At 35.2% G+C, this 20,651-nt stretch overlaps 1 protein-coding gene and 1 long non-coding RNA gene across 2 annotated transcripts in view; one reads left to right on the top strand and one right to left on the bottom strand.

Moving 5' to 3' along the window:
• LOC146999039 (uncharacterized) overlaps positions 1-10,228 on the bottom strand; it is a 141,384-nt gene extending 131,156 nt beyond the window's left edge. The window contains exon 1 of the mRNA XM_085812468.1: positions 10,073-10,228. Coding sequence (XP_085668594.1) covers positions 10,073-10,112 — 40 coding nt within the window. The 5' untranslated portion in view covers positions 10,113-10,228. The remainder of the gene's footprint in view (positions 1-10,072) is intronic.
• LOC146999038 (uncharacterized) overlaps positions 1-20,651 on the top strand; it is a 610,841-nt gene that overhangs the window by 509,334 nt on the left and 80,856 nt on the right. The gene's annotated exons all lie outside the window — the stretch shown is intronic.

Below are 20,651 nucleotides of genomic sequence, written 5' to 3'. Positions count from 1 at the left end.
TTTTGAGGATAGCGAACCCCCAAAAGTCTCCATTACAATAGATATTAATTGTTAATCTCTCATTTCGCTTTTAACAACTTTGTATAATATCATGATTTACATTCAAACTGTGTTGTTTGATGCTGTAAGGTATTTCTCCCGCCTTGTTAGCGTGCCTTCATGGTGTAATGGCCAGCACGCTCGGCGCGTATTCGAGAGTTCCGAGGTTCGAGTGCCGGTGGTGACACTGCTCATTTTTCATGTCTCCTGCTACGAAATAACCAAATGTCTCTACAACGAGAATTTGAGCATTTATTCTAGAGCACTTGGTCAAAATTGTTATAAATAAACAATTTGTTATAAATAAACAATTTGTTATAAATAAACAAATTGTTATAAATAAACAAAATGTCTTCTATCTCTTTTTTTAAATTGTATTTATTATCATTATTATTATTTTTCTTACCGCGTAGCATACAATGGTATTTGCAGAAGGAAAGGATGCGCCATGAAGAGCGTTTAACCCCTTCGCGCCGACTGTCACGTATACGTGCCAGCAACGAACGCACTTACCTACCGGCCGACACGCAGGCGTGCCAGAGGATTGTTCCATTCTCTATCGACTGTCACGTATTTGTGCCAGTACTTTGGAACGTTTTTCAAACTATAATTTCTGCCACAAGATGGCACTGTATGTCCATATGGTTTCAGATACATGTAAATTAGACCTTCTACTCGAAATGAGAGAAGCATGACTCACATACACGTGTTTTTGATTATATAAACAAACGGGGAAATAAATGTTTCCGAATGGCGTGATTTATGACGTCTCTTTAAATCGCACTTTATTCGCACGTGGTAGTTGTTTACTGTAGGTAGAGAAGTTTTATTTGCTCTAAAGCGTTGGGTATTTCGGTTTGCAGTTCAGTTTTTTAGAAAATAATTAGATCTTGTTAGACGTGAATTCTTTGTTTTTACCGTTGCAATGTCGAAGCGTCGAAAATGTTTAACAGAGCACGAAATAACAGAAATGATGCAAACTATTTCAGATATTGATTCTGAAATTCTGATATTCTGATATTGATTCTGAAAGATTAACTGAAAGACATTTTCCAAAACTTTGTTCAGAAGAGACTGATAAGAAAATGAGGTGACGATGTTTCGTTTGTTCACATTCCCGGAAAAATCCTCCAAAACGGCAAATGAGTTATTACGAGTGCAAGGAATGTAACGTAGGACTGTGTGTAGATCCCTGTTTTCAAATTTTTCATACGAAAAGAGAATTTTAAGTAATATATTTAGTTTTCAGATGTATAATGTTAAAATTCATAAAATGGTGAGTAATTAAAATAAAATGTGTAAAATATGCATTTAAACAAGAAATAAGGTAATTAAAGTATATATATATAAATATATATAAAGCATAAGCCGTTTAAATACTCTATAGAGCATTATTAAACAATGCGTTGATACTTCGGAAATTTCATGGATTTAGGCTTAGTAGCAAAAAAGCCCCCGGCCCTGGAGAGACGCTCGCGTAAGACACTGCCAGCCTCAGCGATAAGCGCGCGTTTTCGCTACCCGGCTCGAAGGGGTTAAGGGAAACTGGCTTATATCTACGTTGCCAGCCCATATGCCGAGATTCGAAACTTGCCAAGCCTGACCAACCACTAAATAAATGATAGCACTAACCCTGGAAAGACTGATTATTTACCCCAGAGGTCCAGGCTGCCTAGACAAGTATATAAGGATTTTGCTTCTCCTTTCTGCACGAATTCGTGGTGTAACAGTTAGCACACTTGGCGCATATTCGACAGGTCCAGGTTCGAGTCCCGGCGAAGGCACTGCTCATTTTTCCTTTCTTTCACATCAGAAATCCTAATGATTCTACAGTGGCGCCCGAACTAAAAGGTGGTGAATGATGATTCTGCAACACCAGGATTTGGTGATTGGGTCCCCCAATCCCCAATCGTTCTTGAAAAGGGCGAGTATATAAGGTAATGTAATATACGAGTGTTTCTCCCTCCTTTTTGCATGCCCCTCGTGGTCTAATTGTTAGCACACTCAGCGCTTATTCGAGAGGTCGAGATTGGAGTCCCGGCGAAAGCATTGCCCATTAATGCTTTCGCCCATTAATTGCCCATTAATGCATCAAGGCATCATTAATGTCTGCTTAATGTCGCTACAACTTCCTCAAGGCATCATTAAAAGATTTCCCTTCTGTAAACTGATACGCAGTCGCATGGACCTCCGACCTAAGGTTCTACACCAATCAGAGTTATATGTCCATGCGATGGAAAAGAATCTACCATCCACCGCCAGCGGCATTCGCTGAATCAATGATAGTAATATTACAATGCTAAATTGACAGTGTCATCTATACAGTAATTGTTACATAATAATCCGTATGAAAAATAAATATACGATCAATTAATAATTACATTGTCATGGATACGATCTATGTTGTGGAGAGTGGAACTTATATATCAACCAGTTTTTAAACCTATGTCTTCTTCAATACGTCCTGACTTCATATTCTTATCAGTTACACACCTAATGATGTGTGTCCGTATTATTTTTGCAGTTATCCACAGAGTAAGCAAGTAACATCAGTTCAGGCAATTGATAGTTCCATAGCCCAAAGTATATGATGTTGTGTAGGCTATTCTATGTTCACTTTTGTTAAATTCATCATTCAAGTAAATACTACTTGTCCACTTTGATACATCATAACTTCGTGTCCTTAACAGTTAGCACACCTCATTATGTGCGTCCATAGCAATTTGCACACTGTGTCGCAATTATCCACAAGACAAACACGAAATTGCAATTGGGAATTTCATTGTAATATGTGCACTATTTTACTATTATCCACAGAAGCAAATGTTTTGTAAATAATGACTTGGCTCCCAGATGATAAAAAAAAAAGGAAACTAATTCTTAAATTTTTCAATACAGTTCTAAATTGTGCAAAACTACAGATTTGTTAAACAGTTCCAGCCAATACAAATTGACCGGTATTCCAACAATATAAAGCACATATTCTAAAATAAAACGTCTAATGGAAAACAGGAACTAATTCCCAATTAAAATAGACATAAAATACATAATTATTCAGCACATATTATATACCAATCATCATACCATAAAAATACACATGTTTCAAATGCTGCAACTATTTTTTTATTACAGTTAGAATATTTACCAATAAAACATACTACAAATGTACATGTTTCTTTAAAAAAAAAAAAAAAAAAAAAAAAAAAAAAAACTGCAACTAATTTTTTTTATGGCAGTTAAAATAATAAATTTCTATTATACAATTATAAATAGCACAAATAAACAATTACAATCTATACAAATTGGCAGGTATTCCTACAACATAAGAACACATATTCAAATATAGCTAATCATTCTTGTAAAATGACTATAATAGGGCCCAATTTCTACAAATAATTAAAAACATCTACAGAAAAACAGAAACCAATTCCCAATTGTAACAAACATGAAATATCCAAAATTATTCAGTACATATTATATACCAATCAATTATACCATATAAATGCACATGTTTCAAATGCTGCAACTAATTTTTCATTGCAGTTAGTATAGTTATCAATCCATCATACTATATAAATGCACATGTTTCAAATACTGCAACCAATTTTTCATTACAGTTAGTATATTCCAATTTGCCAGCTAATAAAATAAATTCGCTCTAAGTTGAGTTGGCTGTAATAGTTCACAATGCTTAAAATAGTTAATCTACTGGAAAACAGAAACTTATACCCAATTGTGATGGACACGATATACATACAAAATAATTAGATACAGCTCTAAATTCCTGTTCTTACTGAAAATGCAGATATTCTAAGAACTGTAATGAACTTTTTTTTTCTTTCCCCCCCCCTGTTTTTTTCACAGTCAGAATATTCCAGTTTATCAGCTAACAAAAATTGTAATTAAATTTCTGTAAACTAGAATAAGGCTTCTGTAAACTAGAATAAGGCTTCTGTAAACTAGAATTAAGGCTTACTTTGCACATTCCATAGTTTCAAGTTGTAGAGTCATTAGGTTAATTGCAGAAAAGATGAAAAAATGCAACCGCCTTCGCCGGGAATCGAACCACGGACCTCTGGAATACCGGCCCAGCGTGCTATCGTTACACCACGAAGGCACGCTAGGGAAGTGGGAAAAATACCTTATATACTCCCCTTCTTAAAGGACGCCTAGGGTTTTAGGGAACGTAGTCGCCAAATCCTGGGTGCGGAGAATCATCATCCACAACCCTTTTAGTTCGGGCGCTACTTGTATAGTTATTAGGTTATTTGGAAGCAGAAAAGATGAGAAATATGCAACCGCCTTCGCCGGGAATCGAACCACGGACCTCTGGAATACCGGCCCAGCGTGCTACCATTACACCACGAAGGCACGCTAGGGAAGTGGGAGAAATACCTTAATGAATAACTGTGATGAATATCTTGCAACACTGCGATATTACTCTCTGCCGGATAGAGAGAGAAAAAAAAATGGTGGAATCAAAATATACATACAAGTAGTATAATAAACAATAATATGATTAGTAATAAGACAATATTTTAACTTGGAAAAGGGCAGCAGTGAAGGAACTTGGAGACTGCATGTGGGCGTTGCGTCACAATATTCCCTTACCGATCGAAATTAAACTAGAATATTACATCTTAGATCCTAAATGGTATCTGTTATCTTTAAAATTTATTCTTTTTCAAGCCTTATACGTGTAAGAGCATTAATTCTTATGAGTAAAATATTTATGTAACAAAACAGACGCTTTTCAGCTTAGCACTGCAATACTTGGGAAAGTAACAAAAATAATTATCTCATGGGAAACTACCAGCGAAGTTAACAAAGAAAGTCTTTTAGCGGAGCTATAAGTATTATAGATTGTTAAATTTGTAACTTGGTATATTCATCAATAAATCATTCTTTGAACGAATTTATTTAAAATGTCACAAAATAAATAAATTCTTCTTCGTTGTATCCCCCTGTCGCAGCTCGTGTTGAACCCTAAACATCTAATTTAGAATATAACCACCTAAATCGTAAATATTTAAATGTAGTTTGATTCCTCAGCGGAAAAATCTTGAACGTACAGAATGAAATCATACATTAATAATAATAATAATAATATGAAAGTTTTACGCCCAAAAGGACGTTTCTTTATTTACATACACACACACGCTTCGAGAGCATTTGGACGAGCGCCACTTTGGGTTAAAAATATTTAAAAACAGGGTATCTTCAGGATACCCGATAAACAGTTTCGAGCAGAGGAGATAAAATTGTTTTATTCCCACTGCTCGCTTTTAAATTGCTGAGTTTTTTTAAACAAAAATGCATCAAACGTTTAAAAAATACGAAATATACAAGAAAACAAATACGAAATTCCAAATTCGGACTTCCAGGTGCGCATGTTCGGGTGGAGGACTATGTTATTCAAAATTGGGTGACTCTAGGCCCCGTTGATTTTTCGCAATGCGGAAAACATACATACATTCAAGCAGATTCTTCCTTATTTAGTTGTTTTAAGGGGAGTCATACACCTTAATAGCCATAAGAACTTTGAAAATGTGACTGTTGCAAAATTTGAGATAACCTATTTATTTTAAAAGCAATTACTTCCAACTTTTTACAGCTGACTACACAATATAGCTGTTTTCTGGAATAGTAATCAGAAAGTTTGTGTTGCCACAAATATTTTTATAATTTAATCCGCTTTGTGACTAAATTTTTCGTCATGTTTCCCCCTTGCGCCACAGTTTAAAACATTCTATTACATAATTTATTTCCATATTTAATACGTTTAATTTAACATTTGGAAATTACTGTGAACCAAAAGTTCTAACAGTTTCATGTTAAAGTTTTCTTTTATTTGGAGTTGACTTTATAAAATGTATTTTATTGAAAAAATTGTAATGTTTTCGTGCATAAAATTTTTTAATATTAAAATATTCATCAGATTTTGGGTTCGGTTAGAAAATAGTGCCCATATAAAGAATTCGATCTAATTTCAAGTATGTACCATCAACCATTTTTAAAATATCATATCATGCGCGCGAGGCGGAAACATGACGAAAAATTTTTGTCACAAAGCTGATTAAATTATAAAAATATTTGTGGCAACATGAACTTTCTGGTTACTCGTTCCCAAAGCAGCTGTATTACGTAATCAACTGTAAAATCTTGGAAATAATTGCTTTTAAAATAAATAAAATATCACAACTCTTGCAACAGTCACATATTCGAAGATCATAAGGGGTTTTAGGTGTATGAGCCCCCTTAAAACTGAATTTGTCGTAAATTTTGCGCATACGCGCGTGCTGGAAGGTTAACCCAAACATATTATTTTCTAATTTCTCCTTCAAGGAAAAGAAACTCAACGAAATAAATTTTTAACTAAGCAAGACCTAAACTTAATTTAATATCTTGCCTTCATGTCTAGTGTAATAAGTTAAATAAATAAAATATATTTTGTGTAAATAAATCAGATCGATCGAGCAGTCAAGTCGGTCCTACATTCGAATCCGGCCAGCGGGATAGCTGCATGGGTGTTTCCCTGGCTGGGTAACGTGTATACGAGCCAGTTCGCCTTACGAAGGGCTCTGAAACAGCATCCTTTCCCTTATGCAGATAGCCCTCGAGTGCTTTGCCACAGTAAATCAGAAAACATTAAATAAAATTAGATACTACCCATGGTTGTTAGCAAAAAAACTCTTATACAACACTAAGCAATGATTCAAGAACCAAACAAATAGCAGAGCTATATGCAGCGCGGAATTCTTCTATAAATTTTTACAAATTGTACATTTGGCAAATAGTTTGCGACGATATAACATATATAAAATAGAAATTTGATCGAAAGAAGCACTCACAAAATTTGTTGAGCGACCGCGGTGTAAATCACGAAATTTCGAAAACTCTTCATGGCCAGAGACTTATTCTGATAATTTTGCGAAACCTTTTGCGATCGCCAAGATTCGGATTAGCATTTTCACAAAGAGATGGAAAAAGTAAAAAAGAAAAAAATATATATTGCCTAGAAGCAAGTAACTAGTGCGTAATCAAAAAAGTATTCCAATTTTGCGTTCTTAACCTGTAATATTTCCGTATATAATCAAAGCTGTTAGATCAAGATTTTCTTTAAAATGGACTGCAACTCGATAAAGTATCTATAATGCTATATATGTATATGTAGTATTATAAGATACTTTATCGAAATTGCCAATCATTTTCTAAAAGCAGCTGTCGTATAACAAAATACGATAGCTGCTTTAGAAAATAATTGGCGATCTCAAAATTAACGTTCTAGATTTGGCGCTATCCCCCTAAATTCGTGTGTTCTCCCAAATTCGAAATTTTTCTACGTTATGTAACGCTACTGAAAAGGGCAATCAAAACTAATATTAACCAATCATATCTTGTCTTTAGAATCGCATCTACTCTAGCAGTTAATTACGTCATTCTTTTCCTAGCTTTTGCTACTGTGAAAATATCCCCGCTGCTCTGCTTCTCCGTGTAAAAAGATGTCGCCCCCTTTTAACCTGGGCCCACCAGCGGCCGAGGGGTAAAGTCGCTGGACACTGGTAGTTCGGTTCGAGGTTCGAATCCCACGAACGGGCTGGCTGCATGGACGTTTTCGTGGTTTTCCCCATGTGTAACGTGTATACGAACCAGTTTCCCTTAGAAAATCCTCCACGAAGGCATCCCTCCCCTTAGACAGATAGCCCTAGTGTGCTTTGCCGTAATTAAATAAACCAAACCAAACCTTTTAACCTGAGTATATGAAAAAATTATTGTAATTGTTTATGATCAAAAAGTATATTGTCTACAAAGAATGATTCTCATCTGCCTAGAAATAATAATGGTAATTAGCTGAACCTGGATTGTGTCAACATCTTCCATCTTTTTACTCGACTATCGAAAGCTGCTAAAAGTACCGGTGTTAACTGTGCACCAAAATATCCATCCTCGGTCATGACGACTGCAAGCTGATTCCTCTTCTATGCTTCGAAATTATGACATATATATACATAATATCAAATAATATCATTGAATGCTATTTTGTAAATTTAGAAAAGAAGAGTTATATTATATATTGGAATATTATACTAGTCCTTGATGCCAACAAAAAGTTACATTGTTTAGCTATGGCAAACGACCTTTGTTTTTGAGAATTTCAAAAGTCAAATAAACCTGATGATACAAAGTTCAGGAACACCCATTTTGAAAAGCATTTTCCCTATAAATTCTGATAGAAAACAGTATTAAAATTATCAAGTACATTTATGAATATTTGATTTGACAATTATATAAGCTATTAACAGGGTAGTAACTTTACTGAAGAGAGAATTTTGACAAATATATAAGCTATTAACAAAGGTAGTAACTTTACTGAAGGGAGAATTACCGTAACCATTTTTTCCGAATAATTTTAATAATTCAGATGTGAAAAACAATCTAATAATTCAAATAGAAAATTAAAAAATAAGAAGAAAAATTTCCTCACTTGTGGAACAAAAATTTATATTCGTGAAATCTCCGAAATTTTTCTAAAATTCGAAAAAAAAAAAAAAAAAAAAAAAATGGTTACGGTAATTCTCTCTTCAGTAAAGTTACTACCCTGTTAATAGCCTATATATTTGTTAAATCAAATATTCATAAATATACTTGATAAATTAAAAAAAAATGAATTAAAAGATACGAAAAGTGCACGATATGTTTAATGCATTCAATTATTCTCGTAAGCCGATAAGCATGTCACGCATATTCATCTAAATTTATTTAATAGCTTCTAAATAATCATATCTTGTTTTAGCTTTCCTGCTACTCAAATCAATTAAAAATTAAAAAAACATAAATAAGTAAGCCAAAACCTGCTTGCTTTCAAACTGCGAACAAGAATTCAAGTCCACTGGAGTTCTGTTAACTACTTTTATTAAAAAAGCTACTTATTTATGTTATTAAACTTCATTGTTAAGGGGACTCATACACCTTAAAACCCATTAGATGTTCGAATAGATGACTGTTGCAAGAATTGGGATAACTTATTTATTTTAAAAGCAATTACTACCAACTTTTTACAGCTGACTACATAATATAACTGCTTTCTGAAATAGTAATCAGAAAGTTTGTGTTGCCACAAATATTTTTATAATTTAATCCGCTTTGCGACAACATTTTTCGTCATGTTTCCAACTTGCGCGCACAGTTTAAAACATTCTGTTGCATAATTTAATTCCATATTTAATATATAGCTTTTATAACATTTGGAAACTACTGTGAACCTAAAATTCTAAAAATTTCATGTTAAATTTTTATTTTATTTTGAGTTGAGTTTATAAAATGTATTTTATTAAAAAAATTTGTAATGTTTTCGTCCATAAAATTTTTCAATATTAAAATAGTCATCAGATTGTTAATTCAGTTAGAAAATAGTGCCCATATAAAGAATTCCATCCAATTTCAAGTACGTACCATTAGCCATTTTTAAAATATCATGCGCGCAAGGTGGAAACATGGCGAAATATTTTGTCACAAAGAGGATTAAATTACAAAAATATTTGTGGCAACACAAACTTTCTGGTTACTAGTTTCCAAAGCAGCTATATTATGTAGTCAGCTGTAAAATGTTGGAAGTAATTGCTTTTAAAATAAATAAAATATCCGAATTCTTGCAACAGTCACATATTCGAAGATCATGAGGGGTTTGAGGTGTATGAGTCCCCTTAAACACACGTTTATTTAATAACCATCTTTTGTCATAAAGCTCATTATATTATATTAGGACTTTTATGCATTATTTTTAATACAGATGTACGATATCGATTTACGATATTTAATCGATTTTAATACGATATAGTGGATATGTTGGTGTTAAAATTTTGTACGAAACAAAACTTAAAGGAAATGCACCTGGCCTTTTATCTCAATCTTATTCAAATGGAAATGACGTCAAATTTCAACTGCTGTCGCATTTCTGAAAACGATACAACAACTAATTTCAGTTTTGTGTTGCACGTGTATAGGTTCAGATGAAACATGGTGTGTTACTCACCCGGCAGGAGGGCCAGCGAGAGCAGGCAAGTAAGGAGCATAGAGAATCCCTCGGCCGCCTCACGTGTGTCATCCGGGATCCACCACCTTCGTTTTCTCTCTTTCTCCGCTTCACGCCTTTCGGATGCTGAAACCGACACTGGAAACGGGGAATTAGGATCAAGAGCTTTTCAGCCGATCCGTAGGTGGGAGGGACGCGACGATGGCGCCTCGACAGGCGAATTCTCTCACTACTTTTCTCCGAAAGGGTTTCTTTTGGCTCAATGAGTTCAAAATACAGTAGAAAGCTAGATTTGCAAGCAGCGTGTTTCGGGAAATAGGGATAGGTTGCTTTCAAATATTTTAACGGCTTTTTACGGGTTTTTAAATCCTAACTTTTTAATATACAGTGGAGGCCAAAATTGTGGACACTTTGGGAAATTTTTATGTTTTTGAACTTTGTATGCTTATAGAAAACGTTACGTTTAACAAAATGCAAACTTGTATACATCATTTTAAAGAGAATTCATTGCTGAATTCAATACAAAACACAAAATTCATTTATTTGCAATACAAAAAAAAAAAAAAAAAAAAAAAGGTTAAACGATAATAGTTATCGGTATACATTAGATAGTGATGATTGCAGTGAGTTATCAGTACTTCGTAGGGTACCCTTTATTTTTGATTACAGCTTCACATCGACGTTTCATTGAGTTGACAAGAGTTTTAAGCTATTCTTTCGTTATTACATGATGCCAGGAAACAATTATAGCCTCAATTAGTTCCCTTTTATTTGATGGGCGCCTCATTCGGACAAGAGTTTTCAAACGGTGCCACAAATTTTCGATAGGATTGAGGTCAGGACTGTTTCCTGGCCATGACAACAATTTAATGCTTTTTGTACGAAACCATTCTTTCGATATTTTGGCCGTGTGGCAAGCTTATTCACAAAGCATACAGACCGTTGCTTCTGCTGTTTGCTCCGATTGGTTAAAAGAGGTAGGGTTACAGATTCTAGTGCTTGGCGACTTTTGGTTCATCGCCTTTACAATTTGCATCTGAGCGTGTACGAAAAAGTGAGTAAAACCCACCGGAGAAACCGCAACCCAGTGGTAACGAGCGCGGGAATAACTCTCGGGCTTCTAGGACGCCGGTTCTATCCCCGCTCGTAGTTTTTATAAACTCTGCTCTATACGGATTTATTTTTATTTTAACTTTATTGAATGATTTTGTCATTATTTGTCTTTTCGCCTTCGGGTACGGTGTTAAAAATTAAACGCCTTTATTTTCTCTATTTTTGTTAATGTTAATTTTTCTTATTTTTATTTACTGGTTTGTACTTTTTGTAGTAAGTACCAGTAAGCAAGATTGCGATCCAAGATCCCGAAAAGCGTTTCAATAGAAATAGCGCATAATGGAATAAAATATAATTTTAGTTATACTTTACTCGTAAAACGAATAGGTATCCGACACCTTTAAATGTTTACTGAATGTTTTCATTTCGTTAATTTTTTAATGTTCCTTTATTTGTATAAATTAATGCGCTATGAAAATTTACACAATAGACTCTTCCTAAGTGAAATAACGAAAAAGTGCATATGCTGTCTCCATATAAACACCTTTTCTTGTAAAACAATTACGTACTTTTTAAAGTTTAAATTCAAATACAAATAAACTATAAATAAGATCAGTAGGTTATTTAAGATATATTCCACACAATTCCTCTAAGCTTTCATTCATAAACTAAAAAAATATTGAATGAAATAAACGCTGTTTCCGTTTGTTTGGCGTTAATTACCACGTCTACAGGGCGATAACTTGCCATTCCAAATATGACTGCCAAGCAGATGTTTCCTCCAATGAGAGCAGCCCGTAGCGAAATTGTCTGTAGGCTTTGTGAATATGCGTGTGGCAAGGACAAGAATCCTGCTGAAAAATAAACGAACCATTGTTGGAAAAGAGATCTCTGATGGAAGGTAGAAGTTTTGGTTCTAGAATAGTATCAATGCATTTTCTGACATTCAGTGTCCCATCGATGACATGAAGGCGACCAATACCATCTGCTGACATGCATGACCAAATCATAACAATAATTGGGTTCACAGTTGCTTGAATGCAGTCAGGATGTAGCTCTTCTCCTATTCTACGTCTTACATATTTTCGCCCATAACTACCGAATAATGGTATCTTAGTTTCATCACTCCATATAACTTGTAATCACTGATCATCTGTCCAATTAATGTGTTCCTTTGGCCACTGTAGTCTTTTTTTTCGTTGCTGAAAATTAAGATGAGGCTTTTTTCGTGGAATTCGACCTCTCAGTCCAACATCTGTTGATCTTCTCCCGATTCTTCTTGAAGTGACAGAAACACCGGCATCATTCAGATCACTTCTGATGGCCGCTGATGACATTTTTCTATCTTGGAGACAGTCTTTTTATTCTTCTGTCATCAATAGATGAGGTGCACCTTTTTCGGCCTTTTCCTTCTTTGTTTTTTATTGAATTTGTCTCCTGATATCGTAAACAAAACTTTCGGACTCCAGATGTAGTCATTGAATCACCCAACTTTCTTGCAATTTCAGCATAGGAAAGGCCTCTTTCTCGTAACACAATATTACATCTCTTTCTAGTTGTCTAATCTACTCTTTTATTTGATTGCTTCTTGACTAGATATTAAATATTTTTACAAAAATTCCTATTTGTAATTGCAGTGGAGAACTGCAATTGTAACATGTAACAATGAACAATGTAACTGCAGAAGGAGAGGTCCTCCTTCTGCAGAACAAAGCAAAAGAATGAATTGTTTCAAGTGTAAACATGATGTCAGCTTCTACTGGTAGTTACTAACATGTCATTGGTTCTCAGAACAAGAACAGTGACTGGCCAGGAAAGCTAAACATTACAAAACACTTCATAACTGTGTTTTTTATTTATATTTAAGTACATGTAACTTTTTCTGTATTGCAAATAATTGAATTTTGTGTTTTGTATTGAATTCAGTAATAAATTCTCTTTAAAATGATGTATACAAGTTTGCATTTTGCGAAACGTACATTTTCTATAAGCATACAAAGTTCAAAAACATAAAAATTTCCAAAAGTGTCCACAATTTTGGCCACCACTGTATATAAATTAAAGAAGTCGAGATGAATATCCAACTAAGTAGTGAAGTAAGGCTGAATTCTACCTAGCTTGTTAGGCCCACCAGCAGCCGAGCGGTAAAGTCGCTGAACACTGGTAGTTCGGTCCGAGGTTCGAATCCGCGAACGGGCTGGCAGCATGGGTGTTTTCGTGGTTTTCTCCATGTGTTAACGTGTATACGAGCCAGTTTCCCTTAGAAAGTCCTCCACGAAGGCATTCCTCCCCTTAGGCAGATAGCCCTAGTGTGCTTTGCCATAATTAAAATGCACCACAACTACCTAGCTTGTTTCCGAAAAACATCAGAATTGGATGTTACTAAACTAAAACTAAAAGGGAACATAAATGTAGAAGAACTAAAAAGTGGAACAACAAAAATGGTAAACTAGTAAAATGAACACGTATGTTAATCTCTTTTATTTGGACTTAGAAAACAGAACTTGTCAAGGGAGAAGTGTTTTGAGGCTTCAAACAATGTTGATTAACTACGTAAGGATTATGTTAATTTTATTAACAGTTAAATTTTAAGTTAAAGTTCCTTTCCTGTCAAATTCTGAACTTCAACTTACTACTTCCGGCCCGAACGTAGTTTTGAATATTTAATTGAATATTTAATGAGGAGGAGCGGTATTTAAACCACGAAGTTACTTACAGAGTCAGAGTTTCTGATTTACGCGCGTCTGCCATTTTGGCCACTCTCATTCTCAAAGCTGTTATTTTGCTCGGCCGTACTCAGGCCCTTGCTAAGCTTTGTAGTCAAATAAGTTAAGGGGCCAACTCGATTTGAATCTTGATAGCTTCGGCTATATTTCTTTAGTTAATCTTAGTTTTAGTTTAATTCATAGTCTCTTAAGTTCAAGCCCAAGTGTCAGCTTTGTTTGTACACTCCCACATTTTGTTAATTCGTTATTGGAATAATAAAGGGTTAGTTATCCTTCTATCTTGTTGTTTCTTGTCACCCGAACTTAAGCGATTATTCGCTCATCAGTTCTTAAGATTCTTCACTTCCAACATTAACTTAGAATTACAAAGTGAGGAACTCTACAACTACATCAGCTAGATTGTCCCTTTTCTCAACCGGTTTCAGCTGACCAAAACGAAAATTAACAATCGAAAGTAGTAAATATTAAAGCAATACAAAAATTGAGACCTATATAAGATACTAAACAGAATATATATATATATATATATATATAACGTAGTTTCTGTTGTAAATATTTTTGTTTAGATAAACTGGATAAATAAACTATGATTTAAAGTTTTAAAAACGGAAACTGGACTACTGTAAATAAACTTCATGTTTGAAGATTTGTAAGAAATCATAACTACTTTAAATGTTAATCTCTGAATATGTAAATACATTCAAACGACTCATCGCCTCGTGGTTCCTTTTAAGTACCAAAAATTTAAAAAAAAAAAAAAAATAAAAAAAATAAGGCTTGTAAGGTTATAATTATTTTATATAACCAGTTACTTTATGATTTCGATCTTTACTTTCACTTTTCTTTTCCATTTCCATACCAGAATGCAAATTCAGTCTGACAGTATTTAAGTTGGGCATTTTGGATTATAAGAATTTGTTTCTGTCTCTCGGGGCTTTCTTACTTGGTTTCGCAAGCTCTGAGAACATTATAAGTCTTCGGCTTTGCGTTTTTGCTGCCAACATTTAAATTTTACGCCGACGAGAAATTTTTGAGCTAACGTTGTTGTAAATAAATTGCGTAGTCTTTGACTATTAAGTTACAAAATTAAAAATTAAGCTATCGATTTAATTGAATTCGAACCCCATTCATTGTCTTCTTATGTAAAGAATTCAAAATTATTTTTATATAGACACTGTGTAATACATACAAGGGTTGGACAAAAATATAGAAACACCTTTAAAAAAACATGTTTCTTTGCTTAATATGGTGTAGGAAACCCGTTGGCATCCAAAACAGCTTGCAGTTTTCTCGGAATGGATAAATACAGTTCCTGTATGTTTGCCAAGGGAATATTATACATTCTTCCTGCAAAACGGTGGCAAGTTCAGATAACGATGTTGGCGGTGGATAACGAGAACGCACTTTCCGTTCCAATGTAGACCACAAAGGTTCGATAATATTCAGGTCTGGTAACTGTGGTGGCCAGGGGAGATGGGACAAAACATCCTCGTGCTCAGAAAACCAGTCCTGGACAATGTGAGCTGTGTGAACAGGGGCTTTGTCGTCTTGGAAGACACCATCACCATCGGGGAACAAAGTTTGTACCATGGGATGAACTTGATCGGCCAAAATGTTCACATAAGTCTTGGCAGTCATGTGCCCTGACACAGTTATCATGGGGCTAGCAGAGAACCACGATATGGCTGCCCAAACCATAACAGAACCTCCGCCATGTTTCACTCTTGGCAACAAGCAGTCTGTATTATAGGCTTGAGATGGCGTTCTCCAGACGTAAACTCGGCCAGAAGTGGGAAACAATGTGAAAGAAGACTCGTCAGACCATATTACTCGCTTCCACTGCTCTATAGTCCAGGCTTTATGACTTAAACACCACCTTTTCCTGTTACGGGCATTAGCATCACTGATGAGTGGCTTCTCAATTGCAGCACGGCCAGCAATTACCTGTTTATGGAGCTCCCTTTTAATTGTTTTGGTACTCGCAGGGTTCGGTAACGCAACATTCATTTCAGCAGTAACTTTTGCAGCTGTGGTCTTCTTATTTTTCGTCACAATTGCCCTTAATGATCGTCTGTCACGATCACTCAGGACACACTTTCGTCCGCGCTGTGATTTAGCAGATGTTTTTCCGCTTTTCAAATATGCGGAATAAATCTTCGATACAGTACCTCTTGAAACACTAAACACCTCGGCTACCTTGCTTACGGAAGCACCTACCATACGTTCTCCAACAATTTGCCCACGTTCGAAGTCTGTTAACTCTGACATAATGCAATGACAACCTCACATAACAGTACTCCGACAACAACTGAACTGTTTAGCACATTTACGAAGTTGTATAGGTGGCGTCAGTAGTCAAAAACGCCAGCGCCACCTACATATTTCATTACAATCAATCTTTCTTTTAAAACATGCGTTTCACAATGTGTTTCCATATTTTTGTCCATCCACTGTACATTTTATATAGACTTTTTATACATAACACTGTGTAAAAATTAAAACTACTATTAACCTTATAAGGTATTTTTCCTACTTCCCTAGCGTGCCTTCGTGGTGTAACGGTAGCACGCTGGGCCGGTATTCCAGAGGTCAGTGGTTCGATTCCCGGCGAAGGCGGTTGCTAATTTTTCATCTTGCCTGCTTCCAAAAAATCCTAATGTCTCTACAACTTCTTCTAGCTCTTGTTTCCAAGAGCATTTTGATCTCCATTTATAGTAACTGCCATTTAGCTGTGTGTAAGTTGGTTATCTTTGTTTAAGAAATACGTCGGCTTCTGTGGAGTGCTTTGTCCTAGACGGGTGTCTTTAATACATTTTGATTTCAAATATGTAAGCATAAGTTATGGGTATTTATAACAGCGATTTTTCGCTCAGGTTTTAAAGGCATAGTAGGACACAACTAAGTTTAATTTGTTTTTGACTATACTGAGAAGTCTTTTTATCCTTTCAAAAGTATCTCCGGTTTTGAAAACATTTTTAGAAAGGATTTAATTCCAGTCCACCAAATAAAAATTTAAATGCAAAATTTGCAGTTTGAGAATAGTATAAGAAAGAAACTTCTTTTTTATCTTCTATGCTAGCTTTTCTGAGAAGGTGTTTTATCCCTCTTTCCAGCACGCCTTCGTGGTGTAATGGTTAGCACACTCGGCGCGTATTCGAGAAGTCCAGGTTCGAGTCCTTGCGAAGGCATTGCGCACTTTTTTCTCTTCTGCTTAAACAGAAATCCTAATGACTCTACAATGGCCCCCGAATTAAAAGGGTGGTGCTTCACCACCATGATTTGGCGATTGGGTTGCCCTTTAAAAGGGGGGAGTATATAAGGTATTTTCTCCCTCCGTTCTCCCTCTGCGTGTGTGTTTTCTGTACATTTTCATGTTTTTGTGTTTCCATACATTTAGTACCTAGCTCTGAGCCCCTCATCTGTAAATCCGTCCCACAAGTCTCATACCTGTAATTATTTAATTACAGTTAAGCAATGTTAATAAGTCGCCCCTGTTTAGCCATGTAAACTCCTGCGCTCTTAATAAGCTCCCGGTGTGGACTCTTGAGGCCACAGGGAGTTGTTGCCATTAGATAGTGGAAGGCGAGGGACACATGCCTGTTTATCTCTGGTAGCTACCAGGCGTCCCCGTCCCCGTCCCCTACCTACCTACCTACCTACCCTCCGTTCTGCATGCCTTTGTAGCACACTCTGCACGTATTCGGGAGGTCAAGGTTCGAGTCTCGGGGTCTAGGTTGTACTGCTCATTTTTCAAGTCTTCCGCATGGAAATAACCTAATGAACCTACAATCTGACGAATATTTTAGAGTGAAACTTGGTGCAATATCGCATATACAGAAGAGAAACAATGTTGGTATTAAGTTAGGCCTAACATCTATTATAGATAGACAAATTAAATAATTAAAATTAATCAATATAATTTTAAAGAATTAATATTTACTAGCAATTTACTAGCAATTAAAGAAACGTATTTCTGATTTTTAGGAAGCTTTAAAAATTATTTATGTTACAAGTTCTGGCAATTGAAAATGTAAAATGATATGTGTTTATCGTACTGAGGAAAAACAACGGTTCTTAGTCACCAAATTTTGAATAACATAGACCTCCACGCGAACCTGGAAGCCCCATTTTGGAATTAATTTCGAATTTATTTCATCGTTTATGGTATATTTTGTAAAATTTTAGCGAATTTTTGATTACAAAACTCAGTCATTTCAAAACGAGCAGTAGCACCACGGTAGGTAATAAAACATTTTTAGCTCCATCTCCCGAGGCTGTCTATCGGGAATTCTAGATATGCTGTTTTCAAATGATTTTAGCCCAAAGTGTATGTGTCTGTAAGTGAAAAGAATTGCCGTTTGGGCGTAATGTAAATCTGAAAGCTTTAAGAGTTTTTTTAAATATTTATATAAGGTATTTCTCCTACTTCCCTAGCGTGCCTTCGTGGTGTAACGGTAGCACGCTGGGCCGGTATTCCAGAGGTCCGTGGTTCGATTCCCGTCGAAGGCGGTTGCATATTTTTCATCTTTTCTGCTTCCAATTAACCTGACTCAACAAAGCTGTAAAAGATTTTCTCCTTTCTTAACGCATGGCTTCTTGGTGTAATTGAAGACGCGTCTGGCAAGCAATCGGAAAACCAGGAGTTTCAATCCCGTCAAATGCATAGGTGATTTTCTCATATTTCCTACTCCAAAAGTTCTAAATGACTGCCTGACTGTTCGAAAAATCTGCCTTCTTGCACGCTGACCGAATTACTGGTTTTTGCGTAGGAACTCAAATTTTAATAGTAAAAACATTTTTTATAATTATTTTAACTGTATTTGGTGTTTTACACTTTTTTATTTTTGTATTTTTAATAAAGATATTTTGAGGTTTTGTGTACTTTTGACTTGCGGCGAAGTGAGAATTGAATTAATTGAATGAAAAACTTATCTCTAATGAAATTCGAGGAAATAAGTTTAACTTAAATGCAGTAAAAAATACGCATAATTTTAATATTCTGTACAAGGAAGTTGTGTGGTGTACATATCAGATTTTTTGTTCAAGTATTAATTTTATTGATTAAAACTTCCTTGATCAATCGAAATTACTTAAAATAAATCATTGAAAGATTTCGTTCTTTTCAGTATAATCTTCCATCCTAGGAGTATCTGTAATGAAATTTACTGATTTTGGGATTTCAAAAATAGAACAGTGATCGACGTGATTTTTTAAAATGGCAGGTATTGAAAAAAAAAAAAAAAGTTTTAAAGAGAAAGATTAAAATGAGATTACTATCTGGCAACATTTAATACATCGAAAGATAAAAGTGATGTCATTCAGACATAGCACCTCCCAGCAGCCGAGCGGTAAGTCGCTGAACACTGGTAGTTCGGTTCGAGGTTCGAATCCCGCAAACGGGCTGGATGCATACCCGTTTTTGTGGCTTTCCCCATCAGTAATATATATATATATATATACGAAGTTTCTAAAGGGGCACTGTATCGTATGTATATATATATATATATATATATATATAGTACCACCTTTTGTCCGGAATAAATAGATTGGTTAAGAATCATAGACGTAGTTGTAGCTCAAAGTATCAGACGATAAGTTTAAAAAACAGGATCCATTTATTATTATTCAGGAGAAATAGCAGTTACAAAAAATCAGATATCCGGAGTAAATAAAAAGAACTACTAATAACTTTTTGTATGAAGTTTACCGCATGGTTACACTAAAGAAAAGACCCCCGATATTCCTTTGCGAGTCCTTTTATAGCCTCTGGAAAGGCGGAGCTTCCAAAAAATGACGTCAGCCTCATCAGCCATTCCAGTTCGCTTTAAATATCTCTAGAACATTCTATAACTGTACGTGTAGAAAAAGGCGGGAAAAAAAACTTGACTACGGGGCTGTGAATTTCATTCCACGTACTTTCAAATAAGAGACCGTCGCCATTGAAAATGAAAAGAACATACAGTTAGAATTTTAAGTGTATTTTTGACTATGGAATTTTATTATTACATATATATACGAAGCAGTTTCCTTTTAGAAAGCCGTCCAAGAAGGCATCCCTTCCCTAAAGTGCGTAGCCCTCGAGAGCTTTGCCGTAAACAAATACACACCTATTCAGAAATAGCGAGTTTTCATTTTGATCATTTGATCACACATTCTTCCTAATTTTGACGACAAATAATATAAAAATATACATTCATATAGCTTTACGCATGAGTATATATACATTAGTTTTACGTATGTATGTATGTATATAAGATCATACATACGTAAATTATAATTATAAATCACTATAAATACTATAAATCAAAATTGTAACTTAAATTAGCAATAGCCCCTAAGCTGGCAAGGGGATATTCATGTTTTGTTTTCATTAGGTTTGGTTAATTTTTCTATTTGGTTTAATTTGGTTAGGGCAAAACACTCGAGGACAGTCTGCCCAAGGGAAGGGATGCCTTCGTGCAAGACTTTCTAAGGGAAACTGGCTAGTATACACATTACACATGGGAAAAACCACGAAAACGCACCAGCCCGTTCGCCGTAATTCGAATCGAACACGGAACGGACTACCAGCGTTCTGCAATTTTACCGCTCGGCAGCTGGTGGATCTGTTTTTATTACGTAACCAGTGTAAAAATCACGTACGATTATTACGTAATCAGTAAATGGACTGTGAATTTTTCAAGTGCACAATTGCTAAGTACTGTATGTTTTCTTGTATTACCTGTTACTAGCTAACGACTTAGTTTTGATGCAAATTCTTAATTATTATTATTGTAATTTCTATTTTTAATAATATATAT

The sequence above is a fragment of the Stegodyphus dumicola genome, chromosome 1, assembly GCF_044657685.1.
Source record: "Stegodyphus dumicola isolate Sdum_Otavi_A_Nest chromosome 1, ASM4465768v1".
Lineage (NCBI taxonomy): Eukaryota > Metazoa > Arthropoda > Arachnida > Araneae > Eresidae > Stegodyphus > Stegodyphus dumicola.
Note: the sequence above shows the minus strand (reverse complement) of the source record. Positions and strands in the feature narration are given on the sequence as shown.